Source organism: Nycticebus coucang, chromosome 13 (genome assembly GCF_027406575.1).
Source record: "Nycticebus coucang isolate mNycCou1 chromosome 13, mNycCou1.pri, whole genome shotgun sequence".
NCBI lineage: Eukaryota > Metazoa > Chordata > Mammalia > Primates > Lorisidae > Nycticebus > Nycticebus coucang.
This window is the reverse complement of record NC_069792.1, coordinates 97,577,781-97,602,329: the sequence shown is the minus strand read 5'-3', so window position 1 is coordinate 97,602,329 and position 24,549 is coordinate 97,577,781. Positions and strand designations below refer to the sequence as shown.

The following is a 24,549-nucleotide window of genomic DNA, read 5'->3' as shown; positions in this document are numbered from 1 at the left end:
GGAGAATGTGCAAACGGCAAAGAATAGGATCAGAGGATGCTCTTTCCTCCCCCACCTCTGTGATGTCAGATGATGGGTGGCTTTTGACTGTGAGTCATTTCAGATACAGCTGCATGGGAGACTGGATTAAGATCACAGGGCCCTCGCGTGCTATGCCAAAGGGGCTTGAATGAACGAATTCAACGACCCACATTGTTCAACCAGGGTTTCCACTGTAATTCTGGCAGCTGACTTGCAGTCAGCTGTCGACCCACACCGCCCATTAAGGATTGCCCAGATGTACGTACGCTCTGTCACCTCCAAGCTTTGTACCTGCCCATCCACAGTGTTCTTTCTGGCAACTTCTCTTATGTTTTTGTCCCTTCTCTAATGCCATCTATTTTAGCCAACATTCTGGCAGCTGAGCCCGGGTTAGGAGTCTCCCCCATGTTTTCATTTGTCCGATCACTTATGCTAATCAACACCCCCATTCGGTAGCAAGGACCTGCGACCAGATTTCCTCCACCAATTCCTCGGTTGCTATGCTTACCACTCATGGCTGGCACAGGGTGGGGCTCCCCTAAAACTTGTTGAGGATGAGAATAGGATGAGTTGGGTTGAAATATTTTGACCCTCACCATCCATTGATTCACTGAGCGTCTACTGCACAGTCAAAACGGTGCTGGGAGCCACTCAAATGGCCATGACCCAAGCACAGCAGTCCCTGCTCTCACGGAACATCAGTCCAGGGGGAGAGCAAGCATAAAACCCAAACTCCCTTTCCTAGGAAGAGCATTCTGCCTGAAATACGTGCATGATGTAAAGTGCAGGTGGCCACGGAGAGTATGACAGGAGATTCCTAATTTAGACAGAGGGTTCAGGAAAGGCATCTTTGAGGAAGCAATACAAGAGAGACTTGAAGGTTAATTAAGAGCTGGCCAAGTGCAGGTCGAAGAAGAGAGGCTGAGAAAGGGCAGCCGAGAGGCCCCAAGGCAGGAACAGTTTATTTCAGAAAGTACAGTATGGCCACCGCGCTGCTGGAAGGGGAGCCTTACCAGGCCACACGTGGCCTCGGTGCTGTGGAAGATCTTCCATTGCGTTGCCCTGGGCACCTGTCATTGAAAATTGCAGGCGGCTGCACAAGATCGGACCTCGGAGTCATTCTTGATAATGTTCTCTCTTGACACATCTCATCTTTTTTCTTGTTTAATCCCTCCAGCCACACTTCTGGCTCACATTCATGGAATAGCCCAAACACAGCTGCTCTGCTCAGCATCTTCCCCGCCACCTCCCAGGCTCGGCCACTTTCCTCTTATCTGCACACCTGCCACTGCCTCTACCTAGTTTTTCTTTGATTCCTCCTTCCTTTTATCTTTGTCAGGGCAGCAGCCAGAGGGTCTTTTTAAAAGCTAAGCCAGGAAGTGTCACTCATTGGAAGGTTTTGCTCAGACCTTCCAGTGAGTCCCTGATTCACTCAGAACTAAAGCCCATGTTCTTGTCTGGCCTGACCTGGGGGTCCGCCTCCACCTGCTGCAGCCACTCTGGATACCCCCTGTTCCTCCAGCCTGCAGCTCCTGCTCCCTCTGCTTGGAGCCTTCTCCCAGCCCGTCACACAGCAGAAGCCCAGCCCTCCAGGTCTCCCAGCCTGTCACACAGCAGAAGCCCAGCCCTCCAGGGACATCTTTTCTGAGATCACCTTTTCTAATCACCCTTGAAGACTGCAGCTTGCGCTTTCCACTCACCGTTGCTCCCAGCGTAGGAAAGACACACACCATGTTTGTGTTTATTTGCCTCTCCTAAAATGTAAGCTGCCTAAGAAGAGGGACTGGTATATGTTATTTTCCCTGAAGAATCTCAGCACGTGGGACACTTCCTAGCAAGCAAGGACACAGTAACTATTAATGAACTGAGTGAAGTAGAGGGGAGAATGATTCCATTGGCACTTTTGATTTACACAGAACATGCTACACAGGATAAGGTATATGGGGTATTTTGTTACATGCACAGAAGGTGTAGCGGTCAAGCCAGGGCATGTGAGGTGTCCATCACTGGGAGTATCGATCGTTTCTGTGTTGGGCACGTGACAGCTCTTCTCTCTCGTAGCTACTTTGAAATAGGAAATGCAGGGTTGTTAACTAAAGTTATGCCCACTCCGCTGTCCCAAAGTGAACTTTATACCTTTTATCTAACTTTTATCTATGCTTAACCTACAGCTCTCATCCCACCCTTCCCAGCCTCTAGCACCTCTCATTCTGTTCTTTACCCTTGAGTGACCACATGAGTGACCACATGTGATATTTGTGCTTCTGACACTGGCTTATTTCACTCAACGTAGTAACCTTTTCACTTAACACAGTAACTGTTTCGTTCATGTTGCGGCAAATGATATTCCATTCTTTTTTATAGCCAATTAGTATACCATTCTGTGCACAAGCTGTATTTTCCTTTCCTTTCCTAAATGATGAACATGTAGGTTGATTCCATGTCGTGGCTGTTGTGAATTGTGCTGTGATAAATCTGTGACTGCAATGATCTCTTTGATATACTGATTGATTTTCCTCTGGACACATACTCAGTAGTGTGCTGTTTTAAAATTTCAGATTAATATGAGGGTACAAATGATTAGGTTACACTGTTTGCATTCCTAAGGTAAAGTTCAAGTTGTATTCAAGCCCTTCCTGCAAGGGATGTGCTTTATACAAAACACACGTACCCCTTGGAAGTGCCCTTACGAAGTCGTGGAATTGTTGAATCTCATGGTAGCTCTTTTTTTAGTTTCTTTGAGAAATCGCCACCTGGCTGCACTATTTTACAATCCCACTACCGTGTAGAGCTCTCTTTTCTCTGCATCCTTGTCAGCAGCTGTTATTTTTCAACCTTCTGATGATTACCAGTCTAACTGGAGTGAGATGATACTGTGTTTTGGTTTGGTTTTCATTTACCTGGTGATTAGTGATGTTGAGCTTTTTTTCATATGTGTATCGGCCCATTTATATGTCATCTTTTGAAAAATGTTTGTTTACATCCTTTGCCCACTTTTTAAATGGATTGTATTTGTGTATATCTCGAGTTACTTTTTTAGTGTTGTGAGATCCCAGCCATAGAATCCTTTGTCCAGAGTAATGTCCTCAACATGGAAAACATAGTGTTTTCTTCTAGTCATTCTGTAAATGATCACTCTACATTGATGACCCCTGCTTGCCTTCTTCTGTACCAAACCAATCTCTTTCATTCCTTTAAAATAGAAGGGGGAATCTTACTTCCTTCCAAAGCCAGCTGAGTGGGGATTAGCAATTATGACAAGGTTGCAGCAGTGGCTTATTGAACAAGTGAACTGGAGAGAGAGGAGGTTATGGTCCAGGAATACATGTAGGGATAGATGATTCAGAGATGTTGAATAGTTTCTGCTATTAAAAAGCCAGAGTGAGACAGAGACATTTACAGAGGTAAACTAGATGAAGTGGGTTCTGCAGAGATGAGGAATTCAGAGATCTGGGAGGCTGTTGTTGCCTGACTCTCACCATAACCTGAAATGGGGAGTGGGAGCCTTTGGGCTGGAGAGGCATGAGTAAGCCACAGCTGCTGCACTTCTCTGGGAGGAGATGAGCAGAGGAGAGGGAAAGGATGGGGAATCGTGGCTAAATGGCACAGACTCAGAGATCAGCAAGAGGGGCGGGCAGCAGTGGTCTCAAAGGGCCTCTGCCAAACCCACCTCCACCTGTGTTTTGACTAAGGCAGCGACTACCATACTGCAGAGGGCTTCAGGGAGCCAGAGTCTTCAGAGGACACAGGCTTGCATTTCAGGCAGGGAGAGTTGGAGAATTTTCAGGGAGGTTTACTGATTATGAAGTGAGAGTTCCAGGGGACACAGTAGACAGGTGGGGAGGGGACAGAGCGGTTGGAGGGCTCGAGCAGTGGCCAGGGAGACAGAGCATTACGGGGTTCTTGTGAGGTAGAAGACGGCAGCAGGGTGAAGGTTTTAGTTTTTGTACATCGGCTGGTGGCAACAGGGTAAGACGTGTCAGTCAGTCTCCGAGGCCCCGTCTGGCACACTTGTTGTACCATGCTGGCTAAAGCTCAGGGTGAGAGGTGGGGACAATTCCTGCCTCCTCGGCTCAGTTACTTGTGGCTATAAACAGAGACTGGGAAGTGGAATGGGCCAGCTGTAGAGCCTTTCTGAGCCCCAGGGCCCCTCTAATGCTCATTTGTGGCCTGGAGGTCAAGCCGTGGGCCTGAGAAGCTGGGACTGGGGTGTCCTTGCCTTTTTAGCTGCCTGCTGGCCATGTCTGTTCCTGCCTGCACTTCCCTAGAGAGCCCAACGCCCCCTGAGAGCCACGGCCTCTGTGGACGGCTCTGTGGTCAGAATGTCCCATAGTGTGTGGGACGTTCCCCCTCCCAGACCTCAGGCCTGGATTTCCCTTTGAACCTTATCAAGACACTCCAAGTCTTGTGAGCTTCAGGTTATAAAGCCTTGGTTTCTTCTTCTATTCCTCCTGGGGCAAGTTTTTAAGAAAAAATAAATAAATGCCTATGTTAAGAATCAGTACATTTCAATGGTAACCTGGAACTTAGAGAAGAAAACGTTACTGGTGTCTGGGTAGGTAGACTTGATGGCGTACGGCTGAGGTCCCCGAGTCAGTGCATGCACGTGTGGGTTCACCTGTGTGTGGACACGTGTGTTTGGTGGCATGCATGTCCATGTACTTGTGTGTCTGTGGGTGTGCATAGCTGTGTGCACGTGTGCTTGGGGGAACATGTGAATTAAACAAATAAATAAGCAGGAATATCAGAGCCCTGTCATGTCGTACTGAAGACTCTGGGGGTTGACAGGGCCTGTGGTTTGCATCTTGCTCAGGTCCCTTCCTTAAAGTGAAACTTTAATTATATGCCTCATTGTGCCCAAAGTGAATTTTGTCCTGAGTGTCATTATCTCCTGCTCAATGGCCCACTCAGACGTCCTTCTCTCTCCCAGGGGTCTACGTACCCATGTTCAGAAATATCTGAGTGCTGGAGGCTCTTTAATGTCACTGGAGGACTCTTGGCTGTAAGCACAGTTGAGGGTAGCTTTCCTTCTCTGGTCTGGGGGGAAGGCTTTGACTTCTGCTGTCTTGTACTAATTATAGGTCAAGGCAGGGATGACAATTCCTACCGCTTGGGGGATGAGTAGGTTCTGGATCTGTCCTCAGTTGCTCTATAGATTGGAGGAGTCGTGCTACCTCTCTGGCCCTCAGTTTCCCCATCTGCTGCTCATGGCTGGATTACCACCCATGAGATATTCTGGAATTGAATCACAGCTCTGCCTGTCCTGAGCTCAAGAGCCAGGTTAATCTCTCTGAGTTCTGTCCACCTGTTTTTTCTATTATAAGAAGACTTATTTTATGTTTTTGTGGGGATAAAATAGGGAAGACATGTGACCATCTCAGCAGAGTGCCCTGTGCCTAGTAGGCGTCCCCAGTGGTAACTAAAGGCAGAGCCGAGCAGCTGGCACAGGGCTCTTCACAGCTGCTGGCTTGGGCATCATATGACCTCCACTCATCCCCAGAGCTCTTAAATCTACCCCAGCTGAAACTCAGTACTCTAAATCCATGTCCCAGTTCTGTCCAAGGTTACAGTATTTTCTTAGTTTCCATAACCATGCTCCTTTTTCCTGGTACCTTGAAACCGTGGTGGAAATGCTGGGTGTCGGTATTTCTGACTCCAGTTCATCCCAGGCACACTGCCCTGGTAGAACAGGAGAGAGTGTCAGTGGGGTGCAAATGGCATGGGGAGCCAATCTACAATGGCAGTTATAAAAATATATACGGCAGAACTTCCATGGCTGACTGCCTCCCCACAATGGCCACCTCCTGAATTTGACCTAATTCTCGTAGACTGGATATGAGCCAGTCAGTAGCAGTCCACTAGGCCTTGTTCCTTATGTGGCTCACCTCCATGTGTGCTGACCAGTTTGTTACAGTCCCTTAGGCGGTCACCTTGCAGAGGTTCTACTATGTGAGTTTTGTTCATTTTTTTAAACATGATGCAATTGGCTTATCATACTTGTGTAAATACCACTTGACCAGCTAATATTTACATGATTATTTAGTGTTTTAAAAATATGTGCAACATAGCACACAACCCTTTTACTTTACATGAAGAAACAATAGAAGATGGTGGGTGGTGGGCGAGGGGGCTGAGGGGTCGTCTCAAATACCAGCTGCAGGTGGTAGGACTCTGAAAATGCTTGAGTTCTCTGAGAGCTTCAAATCTCCAAGACCTACTCCTTGTCACAGTCCTATAGTAAGTACTGTCTAGTTCTGGGTGTAGCCCTCCCTGAGGCCTATATCATTTCAGACATTTGTCCTGTTGAATAAAAATTTAAAAATAACATATTTATACACATTAGAAAGTGCAAAATAACAAAAATTGTATTCCTCAAAATCATTACCAAAATTTTAGAAATTTGGATGTCTCTTCTGCATGAATACAGATCATATATACGCTGATGTCAGCATTTTAAACAAAAATAAGATTGTATCATAGACATCAAACCCTTTTTCTTTTTCTGATTGTTTATGAGCAATTGAGTGAATGGATATTTGCTAAGAAGCTCTATAGCCATCTGCTCTAGATTAAAGACTGAGCAGTGTGCAAATACAGAAAGTGTTGCTAGGGTTATTTCTAGGTGCCCTCTGCTGTGGCAGATCAATAAGAGAGAGCTGGAAGTCAGGACAAAGAGGTCAGTGGTCAGTCTGGCACTACGAGGCTCAGGGATGAGGCATTCATTCACTGTCCAAGTAAGTAGGCACACGTTCTTCTAGCAAGGAGCTGCCGGTCTGAGTCAGGGTCTTGGGTTAAGCAGATACTAAATCTTAATGTCCTATTGGTCCATTCCTAATTCATGCCTTAAGGCACTGGTGCACATCAGGTATTATGCTGGGATTGTGGACAGAAAGGAGACAGGCTCTTGCCTTCAACATGCTTGGTTCCAGCTAGGTAGGTGAGGGCTGTCTGGAAATCAATCAATGGAGATGCAGTGGCACCAGTACACAGAAGTGGGGAAGGTACTTGGCAGGGGATGGATAGTACCCTACCAGGCTGGGGGGCAGGAAAGTGAGCCTTGGAGGGAGGTGTCAGAGACAAAGGTGTGAGCATGTGGAATAGCAGAACACATTTGTACAATAGTGACACAATATACCAGGCGTGGAGGCAGCTGCCTAGGGCTTGAGCTCAGTCCTCAGGATGACATCAGGAAAGGAGACACCTGCTCAGACACAGATCTTGGTAAAAGGCAGAAGCCTCCATGGAGTAAATGAGGTCCAAGGTTTAGTTGACCCAGGATGGTGTCGGGAAGCTCTGTGGGGATTACCTGTGTTCCATGAATTGGTTTTGAGGCTAATCCCTGTGCAGCACAGAAGGTCCCCGACTGAGTGTTCCTTTATCTCTTCACAAGTCACTAAGTCCAAATTTCCTTTGATTCAGTAATATTCTGAATGCTATTTTTTCTCCAGATATCTTAAGATTTGTTGGAGGATGTTTATTCTAAAACAAAAAAGTTTGTGTGCAAAATATTTGTGTGTGTGTGTGTGTGTGTGTGAGTGTATGTGCATGTGCTTTCCAAATCCTGACTGTAACATTCCCTGTTGGGGAGGACTATGGGTGAGGATGGTGCCCTGCTCTCTGGCTCCTGGGCACCCTGTTCTTATTTGACATCTCACCTCTATCATTTCACCTCCATCACCCACCTCCATTATCCACCTCCATCATGTCACTTCTATCATGGCACCTCCATCATTCACCTCCATCATCTCACCTTAATCTCACCTCCATCATCTCACCTCCATCATCTACCTACATCATTCACCTCCATCATCTCACCTCCATCATCTCACCTCCATCATCTACCTCCATCATCTCTTAATCTCACCTCCATCATCTACCTGGAGAAGCATCACACAGATGTCTAGACAGCACTGCCAGCCCTCTGTTTTGCTTGGCTCAAAATTGAAAACTTCCGATATCTTCTCTGGTATGTTAAGATCCAGGGTAAACTAGGTTAGAGCCCAGCGGTCTCCCGTGCCCTGCTCAGGTTTACTGTGCTCTGTGTCTCCTCCTCATCCTGCCCCTAAATGTGCCTCATCCACCTGCTCATCACCACTGGTCCTTTGCCCACATCACAGTTAAGAGTATCAATATCCATCTTGTTGCCTGAACATGGGCAAGATGGGACAGGAGACAGGAAGAGTGAGCCCCTTGCACCCATGTTGACCTTATCAGCAGGTGACCTTGTTTTACCTTGAGTTTCAGATGTATTGGGATGTGGTGCCTTAAGGGTAGGACCAGAAGGACTGAGTGATATACTTATGGGACAGTGTCTCTCAAGCGAATTGTAGCACTGTAGAAAATGCAATCTTTTCTTTCTTTCTTTTTTTTCTTTTTGGCTCAGTGAGCACCTTGAAGCAGAGAGAATTGTGGGCCATAGAAATTGACTCCCAGAGCAGCAGGTGCCCGGGCAGTCCTATTCAGACCCTGGTGCAATCCCAGCATGCCCTTTCCTTACAGTCCCAGTGACTACTCTTGGACTGAAGGTGAAGGGTCATCTGAGCTCCAGGAGAGATGATGTCCCAGGGTGTGGACTTGGTGTAAACCCAAGTTTTGATTCTGATCATATTAGTAGTTTTATTACTCCTAAGACAATTTCTTACTTACCAACTGCCCTTTTCACTTTCTCTTGCAAACAAGGCTATGAGTGAGTGTGTGCACATGCATGTCCATGGAGTGAGATAAGGATGGGCCCACTCGACAGTGGCGCTGCCCAGCTGGGGTGAGGACATCCTTTCAAGCCAGCATTCCTGTGTCCAGTTCAACACACCTTTATTACACAGTCTCTGCATACTTCTCTTAATCATTTGAGACTTTTCCCCCTTTCTTCCTTTTCTCCAATTCACTTCATATAGTGACTTCTATCAAACTTCCTAACCCAGGTCTTCTTACACTGAGCCCAGAGCTTTTTCAGAGTGATAATAACTGTATTAATATTAACAACTATGAGCCAAGCCGAGTGGCATAGCCAGGCACAGTGCCGAGTTCTGACATCTACTGCCTCATTCATCCTCACGACCAAGCTTCCCCAAGTCTGCCTGACCCCAGGCCCCCCACGCTGGCCTGCTTGGCCTGGGATGGATTCTGCAAAGACAAATCACCACCCCTGTGATCTGTTAGTTAGAAACACCCTCTCCCATTGTAATTACAGAGCACAGCTCTTAGTCAAATGGAGCTAAGGGAATTTTTTCTTGTTGTTCTGTCTGAATAGTTTTGCAGAAATAAAGATTTGATTGATGAGGAAATGGAAATTTTTATGCAGATAATGAAATCCCTTGAAATCTCCAGAATGGCTTCAGACACCTGGTAGTTTTCATATCAAAAAGCAATTAAGAGACACAGGGAGCCAAGTGGGGGGAGGGGGGAATGAATCAGGGTTGTGACAGTTTCTTCTCAAAAAAGACACATTTTGGTAGAAGGAACTAGAAATTGGTCAGGGATTCTTCCCCTGAGAAGACGTTGGCAAGTGTGCTTGTTCCTCTATCATTTATTTCTCTGTCTACCTACACGCATCCGTCTGTCCATCCATCCATCTACACCTATCTCTGTCACTGTCTGTTTAGCTGTCACCTATCTAGCTGTTGGTTTGCACTGGTTTTCGTGGCCTACTTTACCCATCCTTGTAGCTCAGATATGAACGAGGACTTGAACTAGATTATTTATGAGTTTTTTGTTTCTTTGTTTTTAAAGGAGGCAGAGGCTGTTACCTATGAGGTTTCATCTACGTAAAAGGACCACTTTTGCTAGTGAAGCCTCCTTTCTCCCTTCTGTAAACATCTTGCCACCAAAACCTGCTTTGCCACCATACCCTGGTTTTGGCCATTCTCTGAGCCTTCAGCTCATGTCCTTTATGTAATTTCAAGATGATCTATCAGCTTCTGTACCACACCTGGGGGTTGGGTCTTCATTCTGAAGGCTTCTGTGTATATACATTAAATAAATTCATATGCCTTTTTATTGAAAAACAAAACAAAAACAATATGTTTTGATGCTTAAAGAGGAGACAGAAAAAGATGACATCATCCAAAATGATGTTTGAGGTTTCTTTCATTTCCTGAGTACAATATACATACAGCTTTCATCTAATAATATGATGATTACTAAAGACTTCCTTGGGGCTGTTCTAAACTTTTTGGGTTTCCCCCTCCCTGAATCTTATTATTGGGTCTGGTTGTTTGTCTGCATGTTAACTGGGAGGGAACGGCAGCTCAGAGAGTGTGAGTAACCTTCCAAAAGTCACGCAGCTGGGAGATGATGAATCTGAGATTCCAACCAAGCTCTGTTTGAGTTCACAGTCGGTGCCCTTGACCAATACATGTGAACACTTTAGTGGAGGACAGCTTGAGCCATCCAGTTTTATCAAGGTAAAGGTTCGGGAAAGAAATATCTATTTGTAGTTCCTGGTTGTCCATCTGGTACTCTAACTCAACCCAGCTCCCTGCCCCCATGGCATTCTACAGGAACTGCCCTTCTCATTTTTCCCAAGCTGTTCCTCCACCTTCAGTGCCATAGCCTGGCCAAGACCTACTGGTTCTTTAAGGGTGAGCCAAAATGGCATGTAACTTCATCAGTATTAATTTGGATTTGAAAAATGGGTCAACCCCTGAATAAGTCAGGTGAACTCATGCGTAGAAATATACGGCATGCACAAAATTTCATTACGGAGCATCTCTGTCTGCCAGGATCTCGGTCAGCTCTGGGTCAACCCTGCACTCCAACAGCAATGAGGTGTGGTCCTCTGGGAATACAGGAAAGCCGAATCTAGATCCAGGCTTGTTCCTGAGACTAGCATGACAAGGTCCTGATGAAAACCGGTGAACCAAAGACATCAATTTTTGCTCTGGCTACTTTGCTTTCTTCACTGGCCTTGAACTCTTAGCTTACACCCCTATTTCTTGTAATGTGAAGTCTCTTGCACATGTTCTTCTCTCTTCTGGGGTCTTTAGTTTTAAATTTACTTCTTTCTGCCTTGAGTCAGTGCCTACCAGATGGAGAGCCAACCTCTTCCCAGTCTGAGTTCACCTTGCCCTTTATTTCATCCTTGAAAGCTCTGAGAGCCTTCTTAAAAGTATGACTAATATTTGTGATATTGGCTTTCTTCCCTGCTAGCATGTACACTCTTTGAGGGCAGGGACAGTTCCATCATTCATCCCTATGTCTTTGTTCCTAGAAAAGGTCAATTTACAGTTGGCCATCACAAGGCGGCAGAATTTGGAGGATGCAGACACAAAGTTTGCAGTGGCTTGCTCTATTACCCTTAATGATGTGACTATTTAGAGTTTGGGCTATTCATGCTATGATGGGTCATTACTGTACCCCAGTGACATTTCAGTTGGTCCATTATGTTTGAGTGGACTCCAATTTTAAAGATATTTTTGTGTCTTTTGAAATGTTATAACTATGAGCTTGCATCCAAGCTCTTCTCTTCCTAAGCTATCCCACTATAAGCACAATGCTTTATTTTTTGAACTTTAGGTTCCTCATAGCACAGGACTGCTGGGGAAGGTGGTGACCATCCCTTTGAATACTGTTCAGAGGGAACATGGCAACACATGTCACCCACCTAGCATGGTGCCTGTCCCAAAGTTGACTTGCAAGCACTGGTGCCTTTCTTTATTCTTACTCTGATGTTATGATTATTATCGTTGATATTTATGGAATATCTGAAAGCAACCCCAAGATAAACCATCTGCCTACTTTTATATAGGGTTTTTTTTTTATCACCTAATATATATCCTAGAATTAAATTGTGGCCAAATATATTGGTAAAATGAATTGGAGAATGGGCCAAAATTGGCAGTCCTGGGTTCTAGCATAGACTGCCAATTTGAGGAAGACTTCTCCCTTTCTGTGTCTGTTTCCCATTAGCAACATGGGACTGTTAGGATTCCAATAATACTTCTGGTTTACAAGGAATTGGTGCCAGCAGTGTCCCATGCACTCCACCAGGCATTCCCTGTGCCTTGTCTCACTTGTTCCCCATGACAATCAGTTTTTAAGACAGTGCTTAGAGAGATAAATGATTTGTTCAAGGTCATGCAGCCAGAGTGAACAGTAAACCTGGTCTGTGTGAGGGGCGAGCCGAGTGCTCAGGTCCCATCGCATTTTCATTTCAGGCCTTTGATCCTCTGTGGGAAAGGCCTGTGAGTCCTGTTGGCTGCCCAGCCCTGCCCACACCTCTGACCTCAGGGCTTCTGCTGCAGCTTCTGGTCTTGCCAATTAGAAAGTGTCTCTCTGCAGAGCCTCCCATCACAGCGTGACACTGCACGGCAGATTTTCTGGTCTGAGGCTTTAAATCACCCTTGAGGTTTCAAGCTGTGCTGGCTGCTTGGAGGCCTGCATTCACCCAGGCTCATTTAATGAAGCCACACCAATGGGAAGCAAGTCAGACCTCCCTCAAATCTAGAGGGATAAGGATGGCTACCCGTTGAGCCCCTGCTGTGCGTGGGCAACTTGTATTGAAACCCTTTGCTTCATTTCGGCTCTCGGCAGGAACTCTCACTTCACCTGAAATCGTGTTTTTCTGGATGACAGGTGATTGGCACCTGAAACTTTTTTGAGCACAGCCTTGACTCATGGCCTCTGATACAAACTAGACCCCCATCTGGGGTGATCATTCGGTGGGGATGATAGATCTCCCACCAGCCAGCAGGAATAAAAAAAAGCCGAAGGGGATGCAGGCATAGGGAGGCACTTTTGAGCTTTTTGGCAGCTCAGCAATCTCCTATTTTTTACATTTAGTAACTTTGGCTCAGCTACTTGAGTTGCTGATTTGAGTTCCTTAACTTCTGCGATTACAGATGTTTGCTGATGAGCACACTGGGATAGATATGCAAAGGTAACCATAGCAATAACACAGGCTTCTGTGGATGTTCAGTTAAAAAAAAATAATTTGATTGAACATATGTTTATTAAGTGTCTACAACTCAGTTTTCTCATTAATTGCTGTAATATTGCCCATGTAACTTACATTTTCTGAGTTGTTTGTTCTTCATGGAAGGGAGTTCCTCCAGCCCTATGATGAGAATGTGGATTTTGAAGTTAGACTGTGTTGTTTAAATCCTCTACCTCTTAACCTGGGGAAATTATCTAAGTACTTTGGGTCTCAAATGTCTTTTGAGTAAAATGATATAACAGCACTTAAAGAATAATTGTGAGTGTTCAATAAATTGTGATGTGTACGTTCCTATTCAGCTTCTTTGTCAACAAAACCAGGACACATAATTTATCGGCTCTGCCAGTCATGATAGAGTGTATTGTACAGTGGTTCAAACCTCCCACCCCCACATTCGATTCCTTGTGCTTACATTTCAGCTCTGCAATGTGTAAGTTGCTAGACCTTGGAAAAATGGCTCACTGTGTATTAATTGCATCTCATTTTTTGAAAAGGGAGATCTGACTTGTTTCTACCATACTGGGAGGCTTTTGATGATCAGCTCCAATGTTCTATGGGTGGTGAGCATAGTGATCAAAACAATCTTAGGTGTCTGAGTATTAGTTGTTGATCATTACTTCCATTCTGAGTTTCTAGGGTTTTGGTATTCAGTGAAATAACTAGTGGATATTTTCTGTGTTAAAATGGAGGAGCTTTGCTTGAATTTTGACATTCTTAAAAACGGCAAATGATATCATTGTTTGTCATCACTCCCTTGTAGAGATGGTGAATGGTCTGGCTGGGAGCGCTCACTTTCTCTTATGGAATTGAAGGCAGGGTGACATAGACCCCCTACTTGATGCAAGAGTCCTGCGGTTGTGGGACGTTGAAAGCACTGACTTCTTGACTTCCTTGTGGGAATGATAATACACAATTTGTAGACTTATCATGAGAATTAAACATGACCCATGGCCTTGTGAATGCCACACCCCTGCCAAACACAGGGGCCTGCAAAATAGCAGAGAGTACAGCTGGGCTGTAGTGGACCAGGACTCAGAGATTGGCAATTTCTGCTTTTGATCCTTACTTCCCTCAAGTTTTATGGGCAGATAACATACGCAGAAAGTCATGTAAGAAGCTCTTATTGTCCCCTAGGGCTTCGGCCCTAAAGCCTATTGAAGAAGGCCAGGGTGTTAGGTTCAACCACATAAGGAGATCCTTTTTCTTCCCTTGAGCATCCTTTATAATCTTGGTTGTAACCATGGTGTACAAATAAACGATGCTTTTTTCCTACATGAAATTTGAACCTGGATTCTTAGATTTTAATGGATCTTGTGCAAGGGAAAGTTTTCCACTGCCAGAAAACAGGCAGTGAGAAAAGTCACACTGACTGTGTCACTTCTTCTGAGTTTTCCCTACACAAAATATGGCCCAGGAAGGCCCCGGAATTAGATTCCATCAGTAGGAATTGTGTTTGACTTCCAATAATCAGATCCTTGACTAACTTTGGCTCATGTATCACAAGAGGCCACCCAAAATGCAGAAGTAGACAGCACATCCACGTCCCCTCTCTCTTCTTCTGTCCTTAGTAAATGGCTGTTATACTCATGGCTGAAAGAAGACTGCTTTAATGTTTGCTTATAAAATTTTATTGTATCAAGTCAGAAAAAAAAATTCAAAGAAGGGGCAGATAGCCCAAGGGTCATGAAATGGGTTTCTCCCTTAAAATCTTTCCCATTTGCTCCATCTGCCAAGGTGTGCTTTTATCTCATTAGCCACAAGAGGCTCCTAAGATCTCTCTTAGCTGCAAGGGATGTGGAAAGGGTGAGTATTTTTAGGGAGGCATGATACTTCCTCTGAGAACACAAACTCTGCTTTGTAAGGAAGGGCAGTGGATATCGAGCAGGCGATTCACAGCATGAGCCACACACAGCCTTCCAGATCAACACGGATATGGGATAGAGAAATGGATTCTATCATCACCGTTACCATTGCTGGAATCGGAATGAGTTATTACAATGATTATGTTTTGACCATGTCCAAGTACCCGGACAGTTCTGCTAAAATATTAGAGTAGCCTTTTCTTTAAAAAGTGTCTTGGCATTTGTTATTAAGGCCAATCAAATTCAGCAGAATGGGCTGTCATCCCCCAGTGTCGTCCTGTGGTGGTGGGTGGATATTGTCAGAACAGATGAATCAGCGTGTGAATGTGGACCACACAGTAAAATCACATCAGTCATTTTCTGGGTCTTTTCTCTCCAATTTTTTTGAACACTAAAGCTTTTCTTTTGACAGGATCTCCCAGGCTTCCCTGCTAGGGCAGAATTTCACCTCAGCACCAGAGTATCTTCCACTGTCAGATTGAAGCCACCTACGGATGGCTGCCTTCCAGATGGACCCCATTTCTGGATGGCACGTGGACTAGGAGGGGTGATGTGATGGCTCATTAGCCAAGATGTAAGCTAACAGCAATTCTTGATAAGGGTGGAGGTGGATGAGTTTGTATTTGTCAGGCCTGGCCAAACATTTTTATTTATAAATAACCACTCTAGTTATTTATAAATCCTTATGCTGACTATTACTAGATTTTGAGCCATTTTTTTTTAAAGGAAAGAAAGCAGTTGACATTATTGCCAATTCTATGATAGTGTCCTGCAGTTAGGGCAAGGCGAGGAGAGGACTACCAGTATTTGACACTTTTCTTCAGCGAGGTTTCCCTGAGCAGCTATCCAGCATCAAGCCATCTAGAGGAAGCTTCTACTGTAAGCGACGCAGCCTGTTGGAGGTAGAGTCTCCTCCCCTGACCAGACTTGAAGCTCAGCTCAAGTCCTGAGTCCTCTGCCCACTTGGCGAACGTCCTGACGTGAGCTCCACCATGTTGAGTGAGGGGCACAGAAGCTGTTTTGAGTCTCAAAGGAAGAAACATAGACACATGTGAGCTTTCCTGGAGTCCTGACAGGGGCTGCCAAGTACAGAACCCCTGCCATGTGCAACTTTTAGCTATTCTTTTAAAAATATAGTTCTGCTGCACACTCATGCTTCAGTTGTTGCAAGTTTTGGGTCCGTGAGAATTTGAGCCCTGTGGGGACATTCATATCATAGCAGAGCACTCACTTCTGGAGTCTGCCATCAGGTGTCAGCGTGGCTTGGGATCGTGGGATGCGGCAGGATGTCTGATGTTAATCACCATGTCCTGGGTAGCAATAACAAAGGAATTTTATCTTTGGTCACATACGGGGTTGACCATCACATGTGGTCCATGCTTGCTGTGAACTGTTCGTGCCTCATGATAATCTGCAAGGCTGGTACCTGTGTGGGTTCCTTGCCCACGAGGAAAGAGGCAGAGAAGGAAAGTCACTGGCTTACTTGGCTTGGAGCAGGTGTCCTGACTGCAGAGCATCGGGTGTGACCTTCTCATGGCAGTGGATTGTATTTCAGATGGTGTCAGGCGTCCCTGGTCAGAGAGGTTGTTTTCTACTATTCTGATGTGAGAGTGATTATGACAAAATGTCACGGATATCCATGTTTCTGTAGAGAATATTACATTGAGTTTTATAAAAATTCCATGTGCACTCTGAGTCACTCAGGGAGATGAAGGTACTGGGATTGGACTATGTGAGCCCGTGGTTTGCTGAGAATCTCTGTCAGAGGAATTCCCACTCTTTCATGTACTCATCTGGCGTCTGTTGCACGCCAGCTACACTAGCACTTTGCGAGTTTGCTGGAAATACAGAGTTGCACAGGCCATGGCTCGTCTCCCCCAGCAGCTGGTGGTAGTGGCGATTGCAATAATCAACTGTGAACAGATGTTAGATACTTTCCTGTCCTTTGGTATAAGGGCCCTGAAGAATACAAAAGAAGTAAAAGGGGACATTTCTATTATCAAGGTGCTTTTGAGAAAACAGAGAGAAATACAAGAAGCAACAGAAACATCAGAAAATTAGTGATCAGAGCAAGAGTGTGATCGGGCACTTGGTGCTGGTTAGAGCGATGAGGAAATTGAGGTAAAGTTTAAAGAGCCTGGCTTTGCCTTCCCGACAATAAGCTTGCTTTTAGTTAAAGGACTTTATGATTTATCCTGGAAATCTCCAGTAAGTAGCTACATGACTATGGGCAAATCACCTAACCTCTCTGAGCCACAGTTTGTGGATTATTAGCAGGGGAATAATCATTCCTGTTTGTTTTACCATGAGGAGGAAATTTGAGAGCCTATTTATATTAAGTTTGCTATTACTGCCGTGACATATTGCCATGACCCTAGTGTCTTGAAACAACATAAATTTATTATCTTAGAAATCTGGAGGTTGGAAGCTGGAAATGTGTCTCACTGGCTAAAATCAGGAGGCTGGCCTGGCTATATTACTTTGTAAAGGCCCAGTTTAGAGGAAATTATGCTTCTTTATCTTTTTTGGTTTCTAGGGGCTGCCTGTACCCCTTGGCTGGTGGCTCTTTCCAGCTTAGAAGCCAGCCAGTGTCTTTGTCACATTGCAACTCTCTGTCACTCTCTCCCTCTGTTTTGGTCCTTCCTTCACTTATCAGAGCCCTCGTGATTGCATTAGATATTCTAGAATAATGCCTCGAGTTTAAGGCCAGATGATAAACAGCCTTAATTCTATCTGCAAACTCTCAGAGGTTCTGAAGATGAGGCATGTGTGTCTTGGGGGAAGGTTAACATCTCTACTACATTATGTAAAGGGCCTAGTTTGGTGCCTGTTACAGATGAAAGCCAGTGAAGGACGACTATTTGTCGTTTATTTCCCCAAAGGAGTCCTGTGCAAATTTAAACTATTCAAACATACAAGTGCAGTCTCTGGAGTTTTCCACCCCCTGGTCAGAGCATTGCTCTACGTTCTGAATGGAACCGTCTTCTCCTATCACTGTCCATTCTCCAAGGACGTGAGCTAAATGCTCCCTTCTTCCTTGTATCTTCTTTGAGTGACCCCTAACTAGACAGAAGTGGCTATCAGGTGGTTGAAGCCACTGGGTACCTGGAGATTTGCCCACGTTACTTACTAGGTATGTGAACTTGAACAATGATCTGTATCCCTAGGTGTTAATTTTTGCATCTTTAAGATGGAAATCATAAAATGGGCATCAAAGATATCTTCTAGGGATCAAATAATATCATACATGTCATATATGAATGTGTGGTTTATGTACTTACGACCTGGAAGGAATTTCCAACGAGGCAAAGGAGAATTCCTTATGCAATTTAAGCATTCTGTTTAATCAAGGCAGAGCCTGAACAGTCACCCTAATTGAAACTTAACTTCTTTCAACTTGTCCCTATTAAACATTGAAGTTCAAAGTAATTAATTCTTGAAGTGAGACACAGTGGTATCAAGTGCTTTTAAGAAACAAGAATTCAAAGAACTCTTTGGAATTGGTTACAAAAGGGGTGTAAGCTGTGTGCAAAATATGACTCCGATGAGGTGCAGCAGAAACAGAAAAAAATATACATTCACCTCTGGAGTTAGAAGCATGGTTGCCCTTTCACAGCTCTGTGACTTTGGGGAAGTAGTTAGGTCTCACCAATGGCTCGATTTGTTCCTTGGCTCACACTTGACACTGTATTTTCCTTCACAGAGGATTTACGGGGGCTCTAGCAAGAGTGGGTATGTGGAAGTTGCTTGGGCAGATCCCGGCACAGAAAGGCTTAGTGATAAATCTTGAGCACAGCTGTAACAGCTCCAAGTACAGTCAGCTGGGAAAGCAATGCATCGCCCCAGGCAGTGATTGACCTGTTGTATGTTCAGAGACTAAGCCATTAGAATAGGACATTTGGTGGCAGTGCTGATAGGATTTGTGCTCTCCTTTGTTCCTGATGAAATTCTGAAATGCAGATGTTGTCTGTTAAACAGTGGAAGTAACATGGTGCATCAACCAGAGTGTGCAGGGTCGTCCCTGGCCCAGGAGGACGCAGCTGGCAAACGTGTTTATCTTGTAGACGTGGCGCTTCATTGATGACGCGATGGCCAGGGCTGCTGCTGCTAGTTGCTCTGCCATTGTCACTGATTTATGCACCAATTTTGCCATTTTAAAGATTTTTTTTTTTTTTTTTTATTTTATGTGAGCATCTTTTTTTTTTTTTTTTTTTTGTAGAGACAGAGTCTCACTGTACCGCCCTCGGGTAGAGTGCCGTGGCGTCACACGGCTCACAGCAACCTCTTAACTCTTGGGCTTATGCTATTCTCTTGCCTCAGCCTCCCGAGCAGCTGGGACTACAGGCGCCCGCCACAATGCCCGGCTATTTTTTGGTTGCAGTTTGGCCGGGGCTGGGTTTGAACCCGCCACCCTCGGCATATGGGGCTGGCGCCCTACTCACTGAGCCACAGGCGCCGCCCTTAAAGATGTTTTATTAAAAATCAATCTATGTCTTCCCCTTAAAGAAATAGAATGTTCTGGCACCGTGCAGTCAAAGTTTCTGCGAGATGGAGATTAGCTTTACCAAGTAGCTGCTGCTCGTGTGGACAAGGCAGGGTCCTCCACTCTGTCACGCCGCCCTCATTCAGACGCAGGAGCTTGTGGTTATTTATCACTGCACTTATACTGGGATCTCTTCATGGTGGAGTTGTTTCTGTACCCCCATGTGTATCAAAAGTAGAAATAAAAAGACAGATGAGTGGGAAGGACCCAGGGTTTTCTTAAAATTTGATTCGTGCAGTTGTCCGGGGCCCTGTGGGCACTGAATACCTGGTCTCCTTTACAGACATATCTTGCAGCACTGTAAGGTCATATCCCCATGGGGCTCTGGCTACAGCCGATCAGGTACAAAACATTCTCATCACCACAAGGGCCCTTTCACTGCTCTTTGATATTCACATCTGCCTTCCTCTCACTCGCATCCCCCAACGCCTGGCAACCCCTGATCTGTGCTCCATCTTTATAATTTCAGTATTTCAAGAATGCAGAATAATTGGAATCATGTCCTTTTTGGAAATGGCTTCTTTGGGTCAACATAATTGTTCAGATTTATCCAGGTTGTTGTGTGTGTGGATTATTTAGTGCTGGGTAATATTCCACAGTTTATTAACATCAAGGACATCTGGGTTGTTTTAGTTTTGTGTGATTATGCATAAAGCTGCTATAAGCATTTTGTACAAGTTTTACCATAAGTACATTTACACTTCTCTGAGATCAATTACTGAGTTGTGTGACTGTGCATGATTAATTTTCAGAGAAATTAGCAAACATTTTCCACAGTGGCTGCCCCATGTTACGTGTTCACCCACACTGTGTGGGTGATCTAGTTTGGTGGCATAATTGCCAGTATTTGGTGTTGTCAGTGTTTTTTTTTTTTTTTTATTGTTGGGGATTCACTGAGGGTACAATAAGCCAGGTTACACTGATTGCAATTGTTAGGCAAAGTCCCTCTTGCAATCATGTCTTGCCCCCATAAAGTGTGACACACACCAAGGCCTTGTCACTGTTTTTATCGTAACCAATCTGACAGAGTTATAGTAGTGTCTCATTGTGATTTTAATGACTACTTCATCTAATGTTGTCGAACATCTTTTTTAAAATGTATTTTTATTATATGTATTCAGAGCACACAGCATGGTGTTGGAATGCACATATACAGTGAAGTGATTATGAGAATTATGCAATGCAGCTTAACTATCGTCTTCCAATGTTACCTCCGTTTTTAATATTTTAACCTTTTTGTAATAAGCACACCTAAAATCTACTCTCTTGGAAAATGATTAGAATAAAATATATTATTATTAACTATTCTGCTGCGCATTAGATCTAGAGACTTATTCTTCTTACCAAGGTGCAATTACGTAACCTTTACCTACACTCCCTGGTTTCTTCTCCTTCCCCGCCATGATCACCTATTGTTCTAGGCTCTGTGTCTATGTATCTCTCTGCTTTCCTTTCCCTTTTTAATGTTACACATATACGTTGAGATCACATAGACTCTTTCTGTGACTGGCTTATTTCACTTAGCACAGAGTTCTCCAGTTTCATTCCTGTTGTGACAAATAGCAGTATCTTACTTGTTGAGGCTGGGTAACATTTCATTGTGTGTGTGTGTGTGTGCACGTGCAGGCTGCTGTCCAGCTTCTGGCCTCAAGCTGTCCTCTCTCCCCTGGGCTCAAGCTGTCCTCTCTCCCTAGCCTCCCAGGAGTTGGAATTACAGGTGCGCATAGCAATATCTCGCAAGAGTTCCTGATAGTCCTTTGTCATATAGTCAATTCTCATTATTCACAGTAGCCTGTTCTATAAAGTCACCATGCACACTGAATTAGCAAATGCTGAACCTTTGTTCCCAAGGGAATTTCAGAGTTAGGTACTGGTGACCCTCCAGTCACATTTCTGTCAACTGATCAATACAGAACCTTGTTTCATGTGTGTTTATGTTTAAAGATACCTTACTTAATATGTATTATTGATCCATAACATTGAAACTCAGAGCTGAACAAAGCTCATCTAATCACACACACTCTGTAAAGCAGGTCCCAGCACCCTGCCCTTCCAGTCTCTGGACAGCACTCCAGCAGACACGTGGGGCCATCTGAAACAGCAGAGTCACCAGAAAGCAAAAGCACAAAACCACATGGTACTAAATACACTGGAAAAATGACACGTGTTTGCAGATTGTTCAACCTCTGTTCAACCTGAGTTGGGAACCTCCATGTTAGATGATTCAATTATTTTTTCTTCACCACTATCTGTGAATGATCACTCTGCTTCCTTTTTTTTATGGATTGCACGTTCTGTGTCTAGCTTCATATTTAAAATACATTTAAATTATTTTTATTTTTTTTCTGAGAGTTTTATTGTTCTGCACTTTTCGCTTTAGTTCATAATCTATTTTGAGTTAGTTTTTATATGCAAAATAAGGTGTGAGATTAAAGTTGAGGTTTGTTTGGTTGTTTTCTTTTTGATTGTGGATGTCCAGTTGCTTTTATTTTAAAGTTACCCTTCCTCCATTGAACTGATTCTGTACCTTTGTCAAAAGTCACACAAGTGTGTTTATGCCCTTGTTACTTCTGGGCAGGAGGTGGAGGCCCAGGCTCCCCACGTGGTCCCCACTCCCACTAGGTGGGTGGGCTTCTCTTTAGCATCCATTGGGTTTGGACATCTGGCTTTTTACTCATGAGCTTCCCTGGAAGGTGGGGAGCAGAGCTGCTCTACAGCCTGGTGACGGTGTGAGCTCGGGCTTCCCACAGAATCTCTGCAAGTGTGCGTGGTGTGGGCACCAGTGTTTCCAGGGTTCTCGGCAGGAGTACTCAGCTGTTGCCTGAAAGTTTTCTGTCGTTCTAGGCTGTCCCGTTTCTGAGCCTTTGACTAGAGGGAGCAGGCGTTTCCGTTGGGGCTATTTTTGTCTGAGGCTGTTCACGTTCCTGCTCTTAGGCTTCTCCAGGTTCCATCCTGGGACATGTGAGGCAAAAGAAATGTGGGAACTCAACCCTGTGCCTTTCCTGGGGCCCTGCGGGCCCTGGTCACTCTGCTTTCTTGTCCGTCTTTCAGAGTCATCTTGTTTGTTTTCTGTTTGCTGTCTAGAGTTCTTCTGAGTTCTTCTTAGTGCAAAAAGGAAAGGAAAATATGTCTATCTCATCCTTCCGGAAGCAGAAGTCATAGCAGGTATTTTATTTAACTGCTTATTGTACAGACAGAAACAAGTTGAGAGAAGTTATGTAATGCCCATAAGCTCCCATGGCTTGAAGTGGTGTCTCCCAAGCTGCAGCTGGGGGTGCAGTGCCCATGCTGTTTGTCCTCAGGCTCCTCTGGACGTCATTTACACAGGAAGACAAGCACGTGTCTGCCCGCAGAACCAGTCTCGGGGTATTCACAGCGCAGCCACGTCGGGAAACGTGTTCTCCCCCAGCTGTGAGCTCTCTGAGCCATGGGAGACTGATGGGGTCATGGTCCATTTTCCTTGTATTTTGCTTTGGTTTATCCACATTCCGTTTCACAATGGGTTGAAAAACAGAAGAAGGGGAGAACACTTATGACACCAGAAATGTCTCCAAGTGCTCACAAGCCAACGGTCATGGTCATTAATTGTGAAGTTTAGAACCTCAAAAGATGTGTCTGCATTTGTGACAAAGAAAGCATGGGGACTTCCACGAGATGATGGAATTTGGAATTTGGAAATTTGAGTGATATGTTGAACGTAAGAGAACAGAAATGCCCAGGGGAAAGTGGAGACGCCATTAGGAAAAACACCTCAGCTGCTGTGCTTCTAACGGAAGTACTTTTGTGTTGCAATATTTGATAGGAACTCAATTCACTTATGTGTTTTCCACCATGCATTAAATAATATATTTTCCTATTACAATGGACTTTCCTGACTAAAGAAAATCCACACCTCATAGTATAACTGTGTCACTGGGCCCATCTATTCCTTTTCTCTGTTTCTGTCCCTCCAACCCTGTTCAGTCTTAGGTGATCTCAGCCCAGCTCGGTCTCCTGCCTCCGCCATTGCCCCATCCCTTCCCTCTCTGACCCTGCTGATAAAACGTGTTTCTTTTTGATGCCAGATGATCATGCTGCCAAGGAGCTCCCCGGTTTCCTGTGGATTTCATGATTCAGTCTGGGTATTTTTAGAAGCCATCAACGTCAAGGACTCTGATCTTCAACAGCCTGTCCTTTGCTCTTTTCTCAGGTATTACCAGATCCGCGTGACCTTGAAGGTGTCCTCAAGGATCCCTCACAGACTGAGTGCCTCCATTGTCGGGCAGACAGGTGAGCAGAAGAATGGCGCATCTGCTCCAGGGGCGGACCTTCCTTTGTCACTGCGTGACAGGGCGGAGCAGTGTGGGGCACATAGAGGTATTCAGCAAATCACCTGTGAATGTGGGATGTGTGAATATTGGAAATGGGCGACGATTTTTGGATGTGGCCCTGACTTAAAACAATACCACTTTTCCAGGAGTGTTATTTTGGGGGATAAGCTAGCTGTGTGAGGTTTGTTAAGTCAGGAAGGAAGCAGATGGGAAATGGCCCCCAGCTAGTAGGTAAGAAGAAGCCTGTTGTTAAAGAGAACTGGCAACCAGCTAAGTACAGTGGGCTGAGTAAGCAGGGAGTTGTGGTAGCACTCACCATATGGAGGCTCCCACTTGAGGACCCTCCCAACTTGAGGGTGGCCAGAAACAACCCAGTCCTGACCTTGAGAAGGCAGGAGCAGCAGTGCTCTGTAATAGAGTGTTAAGTCAGAAATAGTGAACTTACTGCACCAGAAATAAAACTAACAGAAATGTGTAGAGTTTACATTAATAAATTTGGGAGAACTGTCTTAGACTAGCTAGACCTTAAAAAGAAGGAGAAAATAATGTGATAAAAAGAGCTGTAGAAAATCTGTTTAAGAACTCTGTAGAGCTAAGAACTATGTCATAGGTACATTTCAAAAAATTATCTTGGAATTGGCCATGAGGTCATGGTGAGTGAAATCACACACAACTGAGTCTTCCTCGCTAGGACTATAGAGGCTGTGGTCTGCTGGCTCCCTCCTGGAGGGGGCCTGGAGAGGGGGTGTCCACTCTGCAGGCCACACAAGGGGCCACGAGAGGAGGCCTGTGGCTTATGAGCAATGGGCTGGCTTCAAGTCTGAGCTCCATGGAGGGAATCATGCTGCCCACCAGCTTCTCCCCTGACTCTGAGCACGC

The 24,549-nt window shown here is 44.9% G+C and overlaps 1 protein-coding gene across 1 annotated transcript in view; it reads left to right on the top strand.

The window, feature by feature from the left end:
* FAM135B (family with sequence similarity 135 member B) overlaps positions 1–24,549 on the top strand; it is a 286,925-nt gene that overhangs the window by 123,362 nt on the left and 139,014 nt on the right. The window contains exon 3 of the mRNA XM_053559011.1: positions 23,550–23,629. Within this exon, the coding sequence (XP_053414986.1) occupies positions 23,550–23,629 (80 nt within the window). The remainder of the gene's footprint in view (positions 1–23,549; positions 23,630–24,549) is intronic.